At 63.9% G+C, this 20,294-nt stretch overlaps 1 protein-coding gene across 3 annotated transcripts in view; it reads right to left on the bottom strand.

Moving 5' to 3' along the window:
• Positions 1–20,294, bottom strand: part of PLXNB2 (plexin B2) — a 29,121-nt gene that overhangs the window by 4,578 nt on the left and 4,249 nt on the right. The window contains exons 1-25 of one of the 3 annotated variants that reach the window (XM_032882700.1): positions 16,942–17,111; positions 12,940–12,992; positions 7,891–8,977; positions 7,253–7,435; positions 7,037–7,165; positions 6,352–6,452; positions 6,128–6,254; positions 5,668–5,821; positions 4,987–5,101; positions 4,732–4,840; positions 4,550–4,651; positions 3,965–4,057; positions 3,608–3,689; positions 3,367–3,527; positions 3,115–3,263; positions 2,858–2,966; positions 2,614–2,750; positions 2,313–2,483; positions 1,781–1,910; positions 1,464–1,691; positions 1,168–1,344; positions 924–1,063; positions 725–825; positions 317–546; positions 42–223 (exon numbers count right to left, since the gene is read on the bottom strand). In XM_032882700.1, coding sequence (XP_032738591.1) covers positions 42–223; positions 317–546; positions 725–825; positions 924–1,063; positions 1,168–1,344; positions 1,464–1,691; positions 1,781–1,910; positions 2,313–2,483; positions 2,614–2,750; positions 2,858–2,966; positions 3,115–3,263; positions 3,367–3,527; positions 3,608–3,689; positions 3,965–4,057; positions 4,550–4,651; positions 4,732–4,840; positions 4,987–5,101; positions 5,668–5,821; positions 6,128–6,254; positions 6,352–6,452; positions 7,037–7,165; positions 7,253–7,435; positions 7,891–8,964 — 4,184 coding nt within the window. In that variant the 5' untranslated portion in view covers positions 8,965–8,977; positions 12,940–12,992; positions 16,942–17,111. Of the gene's footprint in view, positions 1–41; positions 224–316; positions 547–724; positions 826–923; positions 1,064–1,167; positions 1,345–1,463; positions 1,692–1,780; positions 1,911–2,312; positions 2,484–2,613; positions 2,751–2,857; positions 2,967–3,114; positions 3,264–3,366; positions 3,528–3,607; positions 3,690–3,964; positions 4,058–4,549; positions 4,652–4,731; positions 4,841–4,986; positions 5,102–5,667; positions 5,822–6,127; positions 6,255–6,351; positions 6,453–7,036; positions 7,166–7,252; positions 7,436–7,890; positions 8,978–12,939; positions 12,993–16,941; positions 17,112–20,294 lie in introns of those variants that run through there. The other 2 variants (XM_032882699.1, XM_032882701.1) reach the window with 2 other exon arrangements.

Below are 20,294 nucleotides of genomic sequence, written 5' to 3'. Positions count from 1 at the left end.
ATCCTGCATGCGCCCCACCCACACCCCCGCAGCCCGCACACCTGCGCAGCATCAGCTTGGGGTTCTTGGCCACCACATACTGCTCCATGAGCTCCAGGAAGAGCGTGCGCATGATGTCTGTGTAGTACTCCAGCTTCCCGTGCAGCGCCACGGTCAACAGGGACGCAAAGTAGACCTTGGCGCGGGCAGAGAACTCACGCTGGCTCTCCAGGGTGTGGATAAACTGAGAGGGTCGCCAGGCAAAGCCTCCATGAGCACCTGAGCCCGGTCTCCGCTTGGCCCTCCCCAAGCCGCCCTGTGGACCGGCCCCACTCACGGTGACCAGGAAGGACTTGCTGTTGAGCAGGTTGGAGAACTGGTACAAAGCCTGCTCCACCACAGGTCGCCGCGACTCCGGGATGTCCAGCCTGCCTGTGATCATCACATCCTTGTCGCCGTCCTTGGAGGGCAGGAAGAAGACGCGGTCGGTGTAGGTCTTGTAGTCCAGCACGGGGATGCCTGCCTCGTGAATGTCGTTGGTCTGGTCCTCCATCTCGATCATCAGGTCTGAGGGGAGACCAGGGTGAGGCATCCCAGCTGCTGGCCACCCCGCCCACCTCTGCCTTTCCAATGTAGCTTCTTTCAAGAACGTCTTCCCTGCGTCCCAGTCCCCAAGAGGTGTCCTTGGGGACTCCGGGGTCCAGGCAGCCCGAGGATGCTGCCTGCCCCGGCCAGGCGACCCTACCTGTGAACTCCTTTTTGCAGCGGTCGCGCACGCTCTCCTCCAAGCCCTCCAGCTGGGACTTGATCTTCTCGTACTCGCGCTCCGCCTGCTGGCTCTTCCTCCTGCGGGCACAGGGAGGTTAACAGGGCCTGGCCTGGCTCAGGCCACCTGGTGGCTCGGGGCTTGTGTGTCGTGCTGGGGTGTGGCCGGAGGGGCTCACCAATAGCAGTAGACAGACACGGCAATGACCGCCACCATGGGCACGATGACCAGCGGCAGGATGAGGCTGAGCGGCACGTCGCTCACCCTTGTGTCGTACTCCACACGGCCCAGCACCCACTCTCGGGAGCCAAACTTCACCTGCGAGGGAGGGCAGGCTCAGCAGGGCCAGGTGTGGCTCCACCAGAGAACCGACCGGCATCTGGCCTGCCCCGCCCCAGCTGCACCCGCACGACCGCACGCACAATGAACTCCGGCAGGTTGTGGGTCGTGTCCCGCTTCTGCCGCCGCTTTGGGGGCGGCTGCACCTCTGGGGGCTCACAGTACAGGTCCGTCTCAGTCAGCGTCTTCATGATGCAGCGCTCGGCGCCCACGAAGGCCTCGGCCTCGTGGAGCGTCATTGCCTTGTTCAGATTCGTGCCCTGTGGGGGTCGGAGGGAACAACACAGTGACCGGGAGGGAGGCAGGGCCACTGGGGCCGACTTGGCCCAGACCTCCAGCCGCCTCCCCTACCGACCCCCGGGCAGCAGCCTGTCCTCACCCGGGCATGGATGAGCTTGTTGACCTGCTTCTTGACTCCCCCTGTGAAGTTCTCGAAGGTGGGGTCGGCCACGTACTCGAAGGCACCAGCCTCGGTCCTGAGCAGGGCCCGGTGCCCATCCATCTGGATGAGGGCTGTGAGATTGTAGGCCTCGGGCTCCTCAGGGACCGCGGGGGACGAGAACACGACCTTGGAGTCGTTGTAGAATGTGTACTCCGTGCCCACGACCTGCAGGCCAAGGCCAGGCCGTCAGGCCCCGTCCCACCCCGCACTTCCCAAGGGGGCCACGCCGGAGCAGAGCCAACACCAGGACTGACCGTCACGGGCTGCAGAGGCCCGGCCTCCCGCCGCCGCCGCCAGGACTGTAGGGGCTCGGCTATGACCACCATGGCGAATCTCTGCACCAGGCTGAAGCCCTGCCCCGTGACGTTGATGCTGCGGCCGCCACTGGAGACAGGGGTGGGCAGCGCCTGAGCGGGCCCAGCGTGGCAAGCCAGCTCCCCCACCCAAATTCCGGCCACGCAGTGGGCTGGCTGGGGGAGGGCAAGGCCCGGAGCCCCGACCCCTCTCTGCTCTGGGGTATTGACGCAGCTCTGAGATAGGGTGGGGGGACAAGCTCTGAGGCACTCCGCAGGCACTGCCGTCGCTTGTCAGAAGTGGGGGGGCCTGCCCACATGGGTTTCTAGGAGGAAGCAGATCTGGGGGTGCAGTGGGTTCTCTGATGGACCGGCCCCATGACGTCCTCATGAGCCTAGTGGGCAGAGGACTCCTGGGAAGTAGCGGAAGGGGGTGGGTGTGGGGTGGGTTTCCCTGGCTGGCACCACTGTCCCCGGGGAGGAGAGGCCACACCTGACAAAACTTCGCAGCGGTTCAAAGGCCCGCAGCACTGGGTTCTCGCGGTAGGTGAAGACAACAGCAGGGCTGGACACCCGGGAGCCGCCATAGTAAACCTCCAGCGGCAGCTCGCCCAGCACGGGCTGCGGGCCAGTCACACACTGGAGCTGGGCCCCAAACTGCGTCCTAGTGGGGGGGTGGGGGAAGCCACTGTCAACCCCAGGCCCAGGCCAGGGGGTGAGCAGATTAGGCTACTTCCACTGCCCACTCGGGGCCAGACAGGGCCAGAGAGCCCCAGCCCGCAGGTGACACGCACACTTTACAAGGGACGTCGTTGAGGGTCACCCGCACGTCCTCTGCAGAGCCTGTGTCCAGGTGGGTGCCGCTGATGGTCAGTGTGGTGCCCCCTGCCTGGGGCCCCTGCTTTGGCTCCACGCTGAGAGGCTGGGGCTGCTAAAATGGCAACGGATGCATTCGGATCGGGCTAGGGCATTTGGGACGCGACCCACCCCACCCCACGTCAACACACAACCCTCCAGGTCAGAAGGCCAGGCCCCTACCTGGTAGGTGAACTGGACGTGGGCTGGCGAGTGGCCCAGCTTCCCGCTGACATTTACCACGACCCCCCCGGTGATGGGCTCCGGGGCTGCCTCGACAGCGCACACGATCCTGGACTCCCAGACAAGGCAGGACAGTCCGCAGTGGGTGTGCACATCCTGGGCACCCATGCTTGTCTGCCTCCCATCCTCCTCCAACCACCCGGGCGCCTGCACCCCAGCACAGCCAACGCTGCCCAGACTGCAGGCCAGCCACTCACCGTGTGGACACGGAGTAGCGCTCCGGCTCAAAGACACAGTTCTGGCCCGCCACACTGACCCTCTTGACATCCTCTGCTCTGACCCCCAAATTGGACCCAAGGATGGTGACTCGGATGCCGCCGCCCAGCGGGCCCGTCTCAGGATGGATCTGGAATTGGCGGAGCCCAGCTGACCCAGCCGCTCGGGCGGAGGAGGGGCGGGGGCAGTGGCCAGGCCGAGGTCCTCCCCGCCAGGCAGGTGCAGGGGCTCACCCTGGTGATGACGGGCGGCGGGCACTCGGAGGTGCTGTTGCTGCACAGGCCCTCATACACGCAGCGGCCCTGCTCCACGCACCACACACACTTGTACGCAGGGTCTGCCGCCAGGCACAGGCTGCAGTCGCTGCGGCCAAAGGAGCAGCTGTAGAGGGTAACTGCGAACGAAGCAGCCAGGCGTCAGGGGCGTCGCCTACTTCCTGCTCCCCAGCCACCCCCCACGGCCCACCCCACCTACCCTGGAGCTTGCTGTCGACATTCTTGCCATAGGATTTGACATACAGGTGCAAAGGCAGTGTCTCGTTGGCGTCGTGGGACAGCTGGGGGGACACGCAGGGACCCGCTGTACTCCCCGCTCCCACCCCTGGGTCTGGACCACGTATTCCCCCCACAGCTGAGGGGCAGCAGGGGGAGGCCTCCAGGGGCAGCAAGCTGCAGCCTCAGAGAGATAATGATCACTCTGATTGCATGGAGGTGGGAGGACACACAAACGTTCCAAGGTGCCCCCAGCCCCCGTGCACCCCTACCCCGCCTGTGCCCCGAAGACCCTTCCTCGGGATCCAGCCGCCTGGCCTGCCTGCCCTGGGAGCTGCACCTTTGGGGTCCGAAAGAAGAAGGTTCCTGGCTCCTGTGTGCTCACCGGCTCCTCAAACTTGAGCAGGTCACTGCCCACGTACAAAGAGGACCCCTGCAAGGTGGTGTGGTCAGGACCCCCAGACAGACCTCCCATCCTACCCTCCCAGCCCTCTCTGTGCCCCACGGCCATCCATCGGGCTGACCACCTGGCTGCTCCCGGACGTGCCCGTCTTGCTGAGACCCAGAGCACGGCCCGCTCCCCCCAACCAAGCAGCGTCCCGGACACTCAACACGTCCAGCTCGAAACCCATTTGTCTCCTGCTCTCTGACTATGTTCTGAAGGCCCATTCGAATGCCACCACGTTCTGGCCTCTCTGCTGCCTTCTGTCCTCACACACACCTGGAGCACCTCCCTTGTGTGCCAGATCCCAAGCCCAGGAAAGCTCAAAGGTGCACCAGACACCTGGACTTCAGTTTTGCAGGAAAATGCTCTGAAGGAGCCCCATGGACACGCCACCAGCCCCCATGCCCCTGCTGGGCCCCCAGGCACATCTGCATCGGGCAGGCCCTGTCCCCAGGCTAGCACCCCACAAGCCCCTGCCACCTTCACTGTGTCCAGGTTCTTGCCCTGGAAGGTTACATCCGTCTCGTGGTTCATGGGGATGACCAGCGGGCTGGGGTTCAGGAATTGGGGGCAGTTGTCCTCCTGGAGAGAAGAAAGCTGGTCAAGGGCCGCGTGGCCACGGCCAAGCAACGCAGCTCCCGCACGGTATGCAGGACCCTCACCATGTGCGCGCGGACGATGCCCTCCTCCGGGTTGGGGGAGGCCTCCCGACACTCGTGGTAGCGCAGGTCCCACTGGCAGGTCCAGCGGTTGCTTGCACAGGAGATGCACCTGGGGGAGAGGGTGGTGAGGAGCGCGGGGCCCGTGGTGGGGGCCGGGTGAGGGGCGCACGGGGCCCCGGGGGAGGGGGCGGTGAAGGGCGCAGGGCCCAGAGCGGGGACCGGGCAACAGGCGCACCAGGCCAGCAAGACACTCACGGCAGGTTCTGCGCCAGGCTCATGGCCTCCCGGCAGTCGTAGAACGGGTACAGGTGGGACGTGAGGAAGACGCTGCCGTGTCTGAACAGCAGCTGGATGTTCACGGCCACGTGGTCTGTGGACAGACACCAGGGTAGCATCAGGTGGGGGCCTCAACGCACAGAGTGAGGCTGGCAGGGCAGGGGCAGGGCAAGTGGGCACGGGGCCTTGCAGCCAAACCCTCGCCCCATCGGAGCTCCCACAGGCCCAGCGGGGAGATCCCTGGTCTGTGACTCGCACTGGGCTCAGCCAGGCCTGCCCATGCTCTCAGATCTCGGCTCCAGGGCCAGCTCCCAGGGCTCTGTGCTCCTCTACCCCCTCTCTGTCCCTGTAGGCACCAAGGCTCGTGGCTCCTCAGTGTCTGGGGCCGTGCACCTTCCAGGCCCTGCCTGCACCAGTGAGCTGTCCTCAGAGCCCCAGCCATCTCAGGCCGGACAGGGCAGGGGAGGCGTGAGGGGCCTCTGGCTGGACAGCAAAGCCCAAAGCTGGGCACCCCTGTGGTGCCGAGAGAACCCCTCTCAATCGGCTCTCTCCCACGGCTCCAGGGCCCTCCACCTCAATCGACCGAGGCAGGGGTGTCTCAGCCTCAGGCTGCACCGCTGGGACCGGAGGTGCCCCCCAGCAGCTGCACGGGGGCCTCACCTTGGCCGGGTGGCGTGTCAGGAATGACATGTGGGGAGTTGCAGATGACGGCATCCCCCTCCACGCGGGCCGGGTGCGAGGGCAAGTCACCGAAGAGGCACAGCAGTTCATCTGCCTCGCTCAGGGCCGGGAGGGGACGGACAGTCAGCTGCACCTGGGGAAGGGCGCGGCTCACACGAGGACCTCCAGGGTGCCTGTGCACGTCCTGCTCTCCTGCACTCCTGTGTGTGCACACGCTGACCCCTTGGAAAAGACTCCATCGCACTGGGAACGGGGCTCCCCAGGTCACAGGGGCCAGGGAACCCAACAAAGGAAAGGCTCCCTGTCCTCAGTCTCAGCGCCCAGAACCCAGGCCAGAGAGAGAGAACACGCCACGTTCTCCCGTGGACCCAACAGCCCCAGGCCAGCAGGAGCCCCGCCCCTGCCCAGCACCAGGGCCCTGCCCCACCGCACCACGCACCTCCCCCTGGGCACGCCGGCTCATGTTCTGTGGCTGGGCCCCGGTGATGGCTACACAGGACTCGTCCCGGCTCCACAGCCAGTGGCCACTCTCCTCGGCCCGTGAGCACTCGGCCCTCCTGGTGCATCTAGGGGGCAGGGGGTAGCTTCAGTCCTGGGCCCTGTCAGCCACACCCCCAGGCCCCCCGGGGCAGGGCTGAGACCCCCGGAGTCCTGGGCACTCACCGTCCCTCGATGACGCACCAGCCACAGTAGGGGTCCTGAGAGCTGTGACACTGTTCGCAGGTTGGGTAGCTCAGACAGTCCTGCACGGGGAACCGGAAAACCTGAGGGCAACAGGACGGTGAGCGAGACGACAGCAGCCACGAGGGCCTGGCTCTCCGGCCCGGCTATTCCTGGGGTCACAGGCTTGACCCCACCTTCTCTCTGAGCTTTAGAAGCCTGATACCAATGCAAGGCTTACTGGCGAGGGTCCAGAAGCAGCTGCCCTCCAGGCTCTGGTGGTCCTGCCCTGTGGCTATCATCGGCCCAGGATAATGTGGGGTCCCAGCTGTGGTCCCTCCCCGTGCCGGCTCAGGCCCTTTACCCCACTCCCCCTGAGAGAAACCGGGCCGACCTGGGTACTCCCAATACCAGCTTGAAGGGCTCTTATACCAGGACCCCCAGTGGACTGGGGGGCGTCGCCCATGAGCTCTGTCTGAGCTCACAGGGCTGCACAGGCCCCTTCTGTCAGAATGGAACTGGGGCAGGGCCACAGACAAAAACGAGTTTCAGACAGAAGGAAGGCACTAGGGAGACACGGGATTAACACGCCCACAGGAACTCTTCCTGTCCTCCTCCGCACCTCTCCAGGCTTCTGACAGTGGCCTGGACCACCAATGCCCCTCCCCCAGGGGCTGCAGAGGCCCACCTTGTCCTGGGTCATGGTGTAGAGAAAGGCCAGATCTGGGGACAGCACCAGGTCCCGCTTGATTCTCTTGTTGATCTCCACAAGGATGGAGCCATACTCCGCAGAGCTGCCATCTGGGGCAAGGTACACCTGCGGGGGTGAGGGCAGGCATGTGAGATGGGGGTCTTGCGTGGATGGCCCCCCCAGGGAGCGGCCCAGCCCCAGCCCAGGCCTCACCTTGAGGACCCGGCCATCCGAAGTACCCAGGAAGGCAACAGTATGGCCGTGCTCAGCAGTCACCACCACGGCCGTCAGGTTCAGGCCACCACGGTGCAGCACGGCCGTCGCTGTGAGTCCGTCTCTGCTGCCCAGCGGGTAAGGCAGGTGCTCAGAGCCACAAGGGAAGCTCTCACTGGCGGCCTGTGGACCAGGGGTCAGCTCTGGGCACAGATCCCCCAGCTCTGGATGTCCTCCCTACGAGGGCTCCCAGGACATGCAGTCCCCACATGTCCCCAGGGCCAAGGGCCACAATCAGGGACACCTCCCAGGTAGGCACTGATGCACGCCCGACACCCAGGTTCCCTATCTTCTGGCTCAGCGCCCAGAGCCCAGGCCAGAGGGAGAGAACATGCCACGGTTCTCCCCATGACCCAACAGCACCTGCCTGCTGGACTAGGCTGAGGGCAGGGAGGCAGACACCAGGAAGAAGCAGGGCCCACGGGTGGGACCTGACACAGTGAAACGTCACACACACACACCCTGTCGCCAGGCCCTCCCGAGCAGGGGAAGGGGGATACACCAATGAGCAGCAACACACAGACCCACACGGACACAGGTTTGCCTGGCCTCTGCGAGAAGGTGCTGAGGCCACATACCGGCCCGTGGCCACCACACTGGATCTCGCCGTGGAAGGGCTTGTAGAAGGTGTCACGGCCCACGTCCCGGGTGCCTGTGTAGCAGGCGTTGCGGCTGGCCTCCATCTTGGCATGAACCTCATCCAGCGGGAACAGGCAGAGGCCTGCGCGGGGCCCCCCACCGCTCCGGCTGTCCCTGCTGAAGACGGCGTACAGCACCCTGCTGGCGCTCAGCCCGGCCACAGAGGCCGCCAAGCAGGTGCCGAAGGCCGGGGTCTGAGGCTCACTGGGGTCGAGGCACTCCAGGTCCATCTCCAGGTAGGAGTAATAGAAGGGGTCCTGCTTGCACATGCGAGCCAGGAGTGTGCGGTTTCGGGGCGGGTGCTTGTCCTGCTGGTTGAAGACGAAGAAAACGTAGAGACCGTCCTCAAAGGCGGCCACGAACTGCTGTGTGTTGGTGGACAGGTATCCGGCCTTGTAGGTGGCGTGGTCGGTATAGGCCTCGAAGGCCTCCCTGCCCTCGGCCCGGTCCAGCAGGCGGGTGCTCACAATGATGCCGTTGTCGTGGGGCCCATTGCCTTTGCCCACGAACAGAACCCGCTCGCCGCCGGGGCTCGTGGCGCTCACCAGCCCCACCGTGGCCACGCTCTCGTCATTGCTGGCCACGAAGGACTTCTCGCCGCTGCCGTCCTCATAGAAGAGGAGTGTGGAGATGTTGCTCAGGGCGCGCAGGGCACAGATCCCCTTGAAGAGGCTCCCGCACTCGACAAGGCGGTGCCCAGGGGGGTCGAGCAGCAGGAGCTGGTTGACGTTGTCGGTCTGAACGGCCTCGTGGCACTGGCTCGGCTCAATGGGCGGCGTGCACTTCTTGTTGTCCAGGGCCGGGCCCGTGGTGGCCTGCTGCTGCGGCCGTAGGTCTGAGCTGAGCTGGTAGAGTGAGTTCACAGCCCCCGCATACAGCACGCCCGACGCCTCGTCCACAACCAGATGGTTCAGCTCCGTGTCGCTGCGGAAGACGTCCAGCCTGCGGGGCCGCAGGCCCGCCCCCGTGCCCACCAGGCCCAGGAGGGTCAGGGCCCAGAGCTGCAGAGCCATCACCCCTCGCACCCTGGGGGGAGAGAGAAGGGTCAGGGGAGCCCGGGCCCGGAGGAGCCACCCAGTGCAGAGGACGCGTCCCCTCGAGGGTCTCTCTAGACCTGCCCGGGAAACTAGAACAAAGGCCAGTGGGGGTCAGGGCCGCAGAGGATGCGCCAGGAGTGCCCGGCCCTCCTCTGCCTTCCTCCACATCTGGCTAGGCCCACCTGCCCTCCTCCTCTCCCAGGAGACCGACTCCCAGTCCTTCTCAAGAGGTTCAACCTATAACCCAGCCTACCGACCAGAGCCCAGCCACCGCCATTAAGTAGGACAGGTACAGGGGCGGCTGCCCCCGGCACGGCCATGATCTCACCTCCTGGGTCTCAAAGCACCTGCAGGCCCACCTCCCAGGGAACGGAACACCCCCTCTAGACAGTGTCTGGGCACTCACACACGTGTCCGCCCCATACCTTGAGACCCCCGGGGCTCCGTGAGCCCCAAGCACAAGCCCAGGCTGACAGGGCACAGGGCACACCCCTGCCTGACAGGTGACTTTCCACAGACGGGTCAACCTCGAGGGAGACAGAGGAAGCTGATGAAGAGGAGAAACCAAAGGTGTGGGTCAGCGAAGGCACATACACACTTTTTTTTTTTTTTTAAAGTAATCTCAACACCCAACATGGGGCTTAACTCACAAGCCCGAGGTCAAGACTTGCACACTCTTCTGACACACGCATTTACACCAGCCCAGCTCCTTCCTCTAACCTCCGGGCTCGATCCCTCTGGTGAACCAGCAGGTTCCATCTGCCCTGCCTCCCCTCTCCCTAGGAGACCCTCAGATGTGGGACCCTGGGAGGAGTTTCCAGAACCCACCAGCTCTCTGAGAGGGGGAGAGCTGGGAGTCTACCGGGGCATGCTGCCTGCAGGGCTGGGGCTGGGCGAGCCAGGGTGCAGCGGTCCCTCTGAGAACATGTTCCGATGTTCCCGCACGTGTGCAGGCCCGCGCATGTATCCATGTGTATGAAGGATGAGCTGCTAAAGCCACGGTGAGACCCAGTGTCCCCAGATTAGAGGACCCAGAGCACATGTGGCTCTCCCTCCCCGACTCAGGGACACTGGGATCTCTGGGAAACTCAGGCAGGGCCATTCTGCCTCTAGGCCTCTTCAACCTTGGGGCTATCCCAGACCTCCCAGCTTGCTGACCCTGCTCTGTCGTGGTCAGAACCCCCGGTACCACCCTCTGCTGGCACCCCCCAAACTGTCCTCTCCAGATGTGGGCATGAGCGCTCACAGCTGTCATCCTCCCTGAGCACGCCCATGGCTGGCATGACACTTAACGGCCATCTTGCATCTCCCTAAGTCTGAGTGGGGCAGAGACAGCAGAAGGGAAGGAGGGACCCACCCTGGTCTCCCAGACTCCCCAGAACAGCCCGCGCTGCGCTCACGGAGGAAGTGGTTCTCCCTCTGTGGCCTCCTTACACACCGCCTCCCCGGACACGCTCTTGCCTCTCTACTACCCTGCCGACATCCTGCCTTGCCGCGTGTTCTGTCCCTCTCTCCCAGGAAAACAGAAAAGCATCTGCTCTGCTCCTTGGCCAGAGGAGACATTTCTCTGGAGCACTGGCTTCAGGCAAAGCTGTGTTTGATGGAATGATTCTTCCCTGAGTCTTCTGTCAAGCTGATGTCCTTCTCTGCTTGGGCCACGAGGAAGCCCCTGCCCAGCATGGCTGTTCGCCATCCCCCTGGCATCCTGCCGTCCCGAGTATCCACAATCTTCCTCATACCTCTTGAGGAAGTAAAACCAAGAAGCAAGCACTGACAAAGTCCTCTCTACCGCAGGGTCACGGCGGGGCTCCGGCCAGAGCAGACACAGTGGCTGGGGAAGACGCCCCCTCAGCAGGGCAGCCGCTGCCCCCGCGGAGAGCCCCTCCTTGTACTGGAGTGCAAAGCTCTTGCCTGGCCCCCAGCAACCACACCCATGGGTGAGCTGGAGGATGTCCAGAAAGGGAGACAGCAGGGACCTGGTAAGGAACCCCTGGCTGCCTGGGGCAGAAGGCTGGGCAGTACCAGGGTGAAGTGAAGGTGGCCCAAGGCAGGGCAGTAGCAGGAGAGCCAGGGAGACGCTCGGGGATTGAGTCCGGGACAGGAAGAGTTCACCAGCCCTTCAGGGCACCCCGCTGAATGGTGGGTGTCCCTTCTGCCCCTGCGGCTCCGGCAGGGAGGAGAGTGCCATTTGGGAGGTCCCCAGGCGTGGAGCCTGACTGTCCCTGGCCCTGAGACTGCGCAGAACCAGGCGCGCTAGGGCCTGGCCGCTGGCTGGGGCACCCGCGGGTACAGTCACTGCGGCCGTCCCTCCCCCGTCCCTCCCCCGGAAGGGAAGGGCCCAAGGACCCGCCCCCCTCGCCCATCCCCCCCTGCCCCCGCGCTGGGCCCAAAGTCCACTGAGTGGCGCCTGCGAAGGCGAAGGTGGTGTGGGCGTGGGCCTCCTGGCCCCTCGGCCTCGGGCCCAGGCTGGCCCTCCCCTACCCGGCCCCACTCACCCGCGTCCCCGCGTGGCCGCCGCGACCCCTCTCGGCTCCCACCCGCCTGCTGGAGCCCGGAATGAATGGAATGTTCCCAGGGCCCAGGGAGGGAGTGCAGGCGGGCGGGGACGGGGCGCGGGGGCGGGGCCGGAGCCCTGGCCACCCCAGCAGTAGTCGGACCCACGTGGACCCAAGGAGCCCAGGGTCCCTCTGCTGGTCCACCCGCTGGGCCAGGACTTGAAGACATAGCTGACCCAGTGGGGGAACTCTTGGGGCACTCCTGTTCTGAAAAAGCTTGTCCTGGACCCTCCCTCGGCCTGGTCCTCTGCCCCAGAGCCCCCCAGGTCTGGCACACAGGAACTGTTCAACCAGTACTGGGTAGGGCATCAAGGAGAGCTGGCCCAGATCCCACCACCAGCATTAACACTGGCCGTGATGCCATGCAGCCCTCCGAGCCACCCTGTGCTGCCCACCACCCACACTCCTGCCCCAGGAACCCCGAAGTGGTGGGCAGAGTGACTCAGATCCCAGTGTTCCAAACTCATCCCCACCCCAGACTGAGCCCAGGTCATCCAGGGTGGCAGGTGGGACCTGGGTCACACTCCAGAGGCAGCAGCTCCCCTCACCCACTTCCTGGATAAACAAAGCCTCAGGTGACCTGCCTGGCCAGGTCCCAGAGCAAAGGGTGACCCACCTGACTGGGGAGGTCAAGCCACGGTGCGGGAGGCGCCAGGCACAGCAGGCAAAGCTTCCTGCCGCTAGTGTTCCTAGTGTTCCTGGAACGGGCGCTTCCTGTTTTGAAGGCAGCCCCAGGACCCCTGGCTCACCGGGACTGGCGGGGATTTCCTTAAGGGCATCAGACGGCCTTCTTCCTGGCTGAAGCCTGGAGGTGCACTTCCAAAAAGTTGCACAGACTCTGGCCTGTTGCTGGCCCAGAACAATGTCTGGACAGGCACTCCTACCCCAAGCCTGAATTCCCAATCCTTGTGCTCCAGAATCCAGCTCTCCTGCAGGTCCCACTGTAGAGCCTGCCCTCCCAAGGAAAGCTTGGTCTCAGAGAGCTGGGGGCAGGGGGTGGGGGGACTGGCTGGCAGTGGCTCCCATGGCAGGGCACCTGGTTTGGGGGTTTTAGTTTTGTTTTAAGATTTATCTGAGAGAGAGAGAGACTGCACACACATGCTTGGGGAGGACAGAGGAAGAGGGACAGTGTCAAGCAGACTCCGAACTGAGCACAGAGCCAGACATAAGGCTCAATCTCACAACCCTGAGATCGTGACCTGAGCTGAAATCCAGAGTCAGAGGCTTAATTGACTGAGCCACCCAGGCGTCCCAGGGCACTTGGGATTGTGCACACTGGGCCCAGTCAGACCAGAGCCTCAGGGTCACCACCCACACCCAGTGGAAGGCCCCCAGCCTGTCTGTGTGGCTGTAGCCCCCCACTGCCTTCCCCAGGTGGGGCCCAGCCTCCACTCACCGAGGCTCCAGTAGTCCAGCTCAGTCTCTGCTCTGGGCCAGCATCAAGATTGTCTAGGAAGCAAAGGATCAACAGCGGTCTCACCACAAGCCTGGCCTGCCTCCAACTGCCTCCTCTGCTCCATGTCTGGGGGATGGGGAGCAGCTGCAGCGATCCCACCTGGCACCGGCCATCCTTGAGCAGGAGACCCCCAACACCTTCTGCCTCCTCCACCCTGCCCCCATCACAGTCCCTCCCTCAAACACCAGCCTCTGGGTCCCTTAGTCCAGCATCTCAATGCACACATACCCACTTGGCCTTTCCAGGACACAGGCCTGACACATCCCTCACTCCATTCAAAAAGGCCCGGGGAAGAAAAGGGTGAGAACAGCTCCCTTTCATTAAAAGTCTGTTGGTACCAGCTGTCTTTTTTAAACTAGGTACATATATATTTGATTAAACAGTAAATTGCTTTCTGAAAAATAAGTTCTACTTACTAGCTGTGTGACCCTGGGCAAGTTACTTTTCTCTGCCTCACTTCCCCATCTGGAAAACAGAGACAGTCACAGCGAGCTCCCCACAGAGTTTGCAAGGACTACAGGACGCCGTCCAGAAAGCCCCGGGAGAGCCTGTTCCTCTGTAGCACTCAGTGAAGCTCGCTACTGTAGCCGATCATCTTCCAGAAACACCCGAGTCTATCCGCCTAGGAGGCCTGTCCAAGGATACTTCTTGGCATGCTTGAGGATGATGAAAATGTCACCACCACCCAGCTGCCAACCAGAGTACCCCCCCAACCCCCACAGACAAACAAACAAAACAAAACAAAAAAACAACCAGGCCCACACAGGGGGTGGTCCATGCTGAGTCCCACAGAGCCTAGACATGTCAGGGACGGCCATGTGTCTCCATGGGCCTGTGTGTGGACATCAGTTTAACTGCTGAGAAGTTCTGGAAGCTTTCTTTCAAACTGAAAATAGTAGTAAAGCCTGGGGGCAAGGAGGAAAGGACTGGGATAGCAAAATAACTTCATTAACCAATTTTTGAAAATTTTTTAGTGCGACATATTCACATATTTCCTAAATAAGAAGGGGTATGTACCTAATGATAATGACTGCCTCCCCCCCTCCACACACACACAAGCCCACCCCCTCCAGCTCCACTCTGCTTTAGGATATGGCTTTCTGGACTCAACCATCTTTCCAGGCCGATCCCAGACCCTCCCCACATCCAAGCTTCAGCCACTCCTGCACTCCCACTATGGCTCCCAGACTGGCTGCTCCCCACCCCTTGCCACTGTCCCTCCAACACCTTCTCCACAAGGCCCAGGCCCTTCCCATTCCCATCCCACAGTGTCCTGGGCAGGACCTATGGCAGATCCAAGGGAGACCAGCTGGGGCAAGGAGGGCAGGGCAGCACACACCTGAGCACAGGCCGAGGGGTTCAGGGCCCTGGATGCAGGGATGAGGGACGTCCGTCTGCCACAGGGACTGAACACAGCCTTTGGGAAAGGAGCAAGGGCCACTCCACAGGCAAATTCAGGGGCTAAACCCCTGGGCAGTCTCTTGAGAAAGCGGGGGCTGGCCTGGCCTGGAGGCTGTGACCAGCGCAGGTGGAAACTGCACTGGGGTCCACAGTACACGGACCTCCCCCTGAAGGAACAGCATGCCAGCCTCCACGTGCCCCGATGCCTGCTGCCTGAACCTCCTCTGTCTAGCCTCTGAACTTCAACCCAGGGCATGACTTAATTCCCAGCCCCCAGGCAGGGTGGTGTGTGTGTGTGCTTGTCTGCTGCAGGCCTCCAGGGACCTAACTTCCGTGACCCACTGACCATGCTGGGTCCTACTCTCAGACCCTCCCAGAGGCGGCCCATTGATTTCTTCTCTCAACATCAGGCTCCTCCAGCTAAAACCTCTTGCAGAATGAAACCTGGATCCCTCCAAGTCCTGGGGCCTTTCCTAACTCAAGGATGCCTCTCTCAACCACCCAGTGCTGCCCCCAGCTTCTGCCAGCTTGTCCTCTGTCTCCCAACAGCCAGGCTTTCTTGCCTCTCAGAAGGCCACTCCCACTTCCCTCAGAAGGCAGCCACTCTTCTGTGCAACCGCAGGCCACTGAGGCCATGGCTAGCCCTCCAACCCCACAGTCACACACCTCCAACACTGCCACACGGAAGGGCCTCAAGAGCATAACTCTGGAGCCAGACTTCTGGCTCTTATTTTTAAGTTCTCTCTACGCCCACCATAGGACTCGAACTCACAACCCTGAGATCAAGAGTTGTATGCTCCACCCACTGAGCTAGCCAGGTGCCTCTGGAGCCAGACTTCTGGATTCAAATGCCAGCTCTCTGTTGGTTTCTCTCTTGGTCATGTGGGTTACTTACCAAGCTACACCATGCAACTGTTTCCCCATGTAAAACAGAGGTGATCACAACATCGATCTCCGTGAACTGTCGCAAAGTGTAAGCAAATCCATGTGTGGAAGTCCCATGGCTGTGCCTACAGTAGTGGGGGTAGTCTGGGGGCCTCTGTGATGTCTCCCCCACACCTCGCCCAGAAAACTACCCATCCCTCAGAATCTCGAGACACCCACCCTGACCTGGCCCTGTGGGACAGTCACTCCTGCTGTGTGGTTTACCGTCCGCTGATTGGCCTACCAGGAACACATCTGAACACAGGAGCTGGCCGGATTGGCACCTGCGGGCCTGAGTGCGGTCAACCAGGAAGCTGGTGGTGTCACAAATGGAGGGGCTGAACGCACAGGCGCCCCTGCAGCTGATCCCCAAGCCTGACACAGGGCGCTAGTTCCTCCCCCAGCCAGAGCGCTGACAGGAGACAGGCACTGTGCAGGTGGGGGACAGGCCTCCCCCCATACCTGCCCCTGCGCAGGAAGCAGAGTGAGTCTCTTTCAGAGGGCTCCCTGTGGCTCCCCACAGGTTCCAGCTTCCTCTGAGCCACGGACATAGGGCGCATGCATGGGCAGGTTCCGCACCCCCCACCCCAAGAAAGGTCAACAAAAGGCCCCTAAGGAGGAAGGGCAGAGCCCTCACTGCAGACCAGCCTCCAGAGGGAGGGGGCCTGTCAGCCTCCTCCTCCCCTCCAGCCCTCAGCCCCACCTGCGGGAAGGCTCTGTCTGGGGAATGCGCCCAAGCCGCGCTTCCTCCCAGGCCACGGCGCTCCAATAAACACAGACTTCATCAGAACCATACAGCCCCCAGGCCCAGCAGACCATGGGGTCCAGCTTGGGGGTTGACCCCCGCCGGGCCAGCCGGCTTGTGGGCTCCTGAAAGGAACCCGGATGCGGCTGGGATAGGACAAGAGGGACAGAAGAGGGGCCCAGGGACCAAAATGAGGGCTCAGGCACGAGCAGACATGGAGCGAGGGCGGATCTGTGGGGACAGGCGGGGACAGATACCGCCGACCGCGTCCCCCCGCGCCCGCGTCCCCCCGCGCCGTGCGGAGGGCCCCGGGAACCCCCAGGCGCGCGGGGGGCCAGCCTCTGGGCGCCACGTGAGGAGCCAGGAGCCGCCCCTCCCCCGCGGGCAGCTGGCAGCCAGGGGACCAGGCCGCGACGCTCCCGACGAAAATGCAAATCTGCAATTAGCGGGAGCGTTAAACAAATCAGGGGAAACAAAACAGGCCGAAGCGCCGGCAAATCCGAGCCTCCGCTGTTTTCAAAACAAGCGCGAGGGAGGGGCGCGGCGGCGGCGGGTACCGGCCCGGACCGGGGCTCCCAGGACGCCCCGCGCCCCCCGCCGCCCTGCGCGCCCGGCCACGCCCGCCCGGGGACCCGAGTCGGAGGTCGGCGGGGGTGGGGGGCGGGGGGCGTTGGGAGCCGCCCCGGCTCGTCCCCGCCGGTCCCCGGAGCCCGCCGGTCACCCGGGAACGGCCCCGCGCCCCGCGGACACCCTCGGCGGGGAGCACGTGGGCGGCCGCGAGTCTCACGGGGGCCCCAGGACGCGCCGCGGGTCGGACAATGACGGCGGCGGCGGTCACGTGGGCACCGGAGCAGCCGCCGCCGAGCGCTCACCTGGCGTCGGGCTCAGCCCAGCGCACGGCCGGCCATTACCTGCCTTAGGCCTCCCGGCCCAGCGGCTCAGGCCCGGGGCTCGGCTGCCCCCCTCGCCGCCGGCCCGTCACGCACCACCCTGGCCCTGGCGGCGGCCCGCGTGACCCCGACCCGGGCGAAGGCTGAGCTCTCCGGGCGCAGGCACCTAGGGCAGGGGTGGGGCGTGGTGGGGCGGGGCGGGGCTCTAGGGACAGACTGACGTCGCAGACCCAGACTTGCGTCAGCGCCACCAGAACCTCCCACAGGACCCCTCTTCACCAGACCTGGCTCCTGGGGCCAGGTTCCTACCTGCCTAGACTGTGGCCCGACTGCCCACCCCCAGCCTGGGTTGGGGGCAGTGACCAGCCGCCTGAAGTCTGGACTCTGGCTCCCGGCCTTAAGTCGCCACTGGCTGGTGGCAGTAAGGAGGTCACAGGCCCAGAACCCAGGGCTAAGGAGAGTGTGCCCAGAGAAACCCGAGCCCCTTCTGCTCCCAGCCCCCTCCCACCAGCCTCCCACTCAGGCTTCTGATGCTCTGGTCCCCAACCCCCATCCCCAGCATGGAAGTCACTGCTCAGCAACTCTAAGGTCGGAGGTCACCATCACCAGGGGTGTCTGCACTCAGCCCGTGCCCTCTGGCGTCTCTTGCTCAAGAGGGCCTGGGCGTGTGTGCTCCAGCCCTGACCCTGTCTGTCCCTCGTGACTGTCCGCATACACTGGGATCCCCGTGCTGTCGGCAAGCTGGCCACTCTCTGGCCCCACTCACTGCCCCTAACCCTGTGGCCAGAGGGCTCAGAAAAACCCAAGAACACAGTTTCAGTAAATGACACTGCGTGGACCCTGCCTCAGGCAGCAGTCCCTGCCTCCTTGGCCTCCCGGGCCCTCAGGACAGGGGTGGGATTTGTTAGGTTCTGATGCCTCCCCCCTGAGTCCCAGCCACCATGACCCTCCCTGGGCATGCTTAGGCCCCTCTGGGGTTGCCCCAGGTCTCTCCTCTGCACAGCAGTCCTTGAATTAGAACACTCCACAGCTCAACACTCCAATGACAGCCCTGTGCTCCCAGGGAGCCCAGGCTGGGGCCCGCTGGCCTGTCCCATCTGCTTGGCCCAGAGCCCCAAACAGCCTCCTGTGTGCCCCAAACGTGGTGTGCTGGGGACCCGGGACTGCACCTCCGCACCCGGCTCGCACGTGGCCTCAGTTAGTACGTGTGCCAAACCCTTGCCCGGAGGCCCATGTGGACACCCTCCTGAAGTAACTCTCCAGTGGCCAGTCTATGACAGGACTGAGAGAGAGAAAGAGGGCTTGAGAGATGGGGACGGGCAGATTAAAGGCTGGGCCAGCTGGGGGTCGGACACTGCGGGATGCCCAGAGCACAGGCAAAGTCTCCAGCCACCCCCCGGGGAAAGAAGCGCAGCTCAGACGGCGGTGCAGACACAGATGGCCCCACGTGAGCAGCCCCCACGTCCGAGCTGGAAGAGGCTGAGGGAAGTCCTGTGGGCCTTTGGGGCTCAGGGACAGGCGGGAGCAACTGGTTCTGATGTCTGGCCTACCGCCCCCTGCCCACCCCCTGGCCCTGCTCCCACTCATTTCCCCACTGCAGGGCCCCCTCCCTGCTGACTGGACGCCGAAGGCCAGGATAGCAACTCCTGGCAGCTGCAGCCGGCCCAGGACCGGCCCCCACCCAGAGCTCCCTCCGTGGGCCGTGTGCCGGAGGCGGGAGTGGGCGTGGGGGGCGGACGGGTGAGGGCCTGAGCAAGCAAGGAGTAGGCAAGACCTGTAATCTCCCCGTCAGTCTGCCAGCACCACGGCGGCCACCCCAGTCCCGCCTCCAGGATCACTACCGAACCCCACAATTAGCCTGGGGCACTGTGCCAAACCGGCAAACCAGCCCCCACTCACACACGTGACCACACAGGAGCAGGCACACATGTCTGCGATGCCAGTGAAGGACCTTGCCAACACCCCGCGAGCGTCCCCAGAATGAACAGGCCACGGGAAGTCCCCCAGACCAGCTCTTGGGCTGTGCGAGGCTATGTGCGGGAGGAGTCTTGCGGGCCCCAGCACTGGGGTAGCCCAGGCTGCCCAGAGGGAGCAAGAGGGCTGGCAGAGCTGGGCAGGCCTGGAGCTGGCCTGGAGAGTGGGACCACGTGTGGGAGCGGGGTGGGGGGTGGGGTGGCCATCTACGCAGGTACAGGGAACGGCTCCAGGCTGCCTGCTGCCACTCGAGGTTGGGAACCTGGCAGGATGCACAATGCTTGGGTGCTGGGCAGGGTCTGGGGGCCAGACTAAAGGTGGAGCAGCAGTAGCCAGAACCCCACAAGAGCAAATAGTCAGGGTCTCGGGAGGGCAGAGGGCCTAGGAGTCCCCAGTAAGGAAATGCTCCAGGTCAGAGCAAGGCGGGGTGGAGTGACGTGTGCAGGTGATGTGATGCAGGTGTCGGGAGGCAAGCCCGGCCTGACTGGTTGGGGCGGGGCGGGGGGGGTGGCTGTCCTTCCTGGGACGCACCCAGGAAGGAGGCCCAGCTGCCTGAGGCCAAGTCCAGCCCCTTCAGCTCAGCAAGGTGCTGAGCCAGTGGTCAGACCAGGGGCTACCTCCAGCACTGCCGGGCCAGCCCCCCTTCTTCTCCTTGGCCTCCCATCCCCAATCCTGACATCCCTTCCTGGTTCCTGAGGTCCCTCCTGATGCCAAGAGCGGGAGGAGCAGGCCAGCCCCTCAGGCTTCCTGGCCCCCGTGCGGAGCATGTCCAAGGGGAGGGCAGGTGGACCGCGGCTGGCTCCCTGCCCCCCACCACCCACCATCACTCAGCCCTGCCAACTCGCTCAGCTTGACTTAAAATGGCTGCTCCTACTTGCTGGGCATGAGGGGCTGCCCTAGCTTCTCCACGGAAGGCGTCACCTCAGGCAGTGTCCTGTGGCCTGGCGCTCCTCCAAAGCAGGCGACAGCTCAGAAATCACCCTGGAATGGGGGTGGGGGCCTACAATCCACGGGCGGCCCAGAGCCCCACCTCTCCATAGCCAGGTCCCCATCCCCCCTGGAGCCGCCACCTCATGGCCTCTGAACTCCAAGTGCCACAGGTCCCCTTGCACCCAAGAGCCATGCTGCCTGGTCTGTCCGCCTGTTCCCGGGCCCCTGCCGGCACCCCTCCTCCCAGCACTAGGACCCCGCTGAGAACAGCACTCTCTGCCCTGGCCTCTCAGGACCTCAGGTCAGCTTCCGCCTCCGGCCTCCCGCAGCCAGCTTGGGCCCCAGTGGCACCCCCCAACAAGGCCCCATCCAACGCCTGGCCCATGACTTGCACAGGTGGCACACTAGCTCAGGGGACACAGACCAGAGTA

Source organism: Lontra canadensis, unplaced genomic scaffold (assembly GCF_010015895.1).
Source record: "Lontra canadensis isolate GAN:19392208 unplaced genomic scaffold, GSC_riverotter_1.0 scaffold84, whole genome shotgun sequence".
NCBI lineage: Eukaryota > Metazoa > Chordata > Mammalia > Carnivora > Mustelidae > Lontra > Lontra canadensis.
Note: the sequence above shows the minus strand (reverse complement) of the source record. Positions and strands in the feature narration are given on the sequence as shown.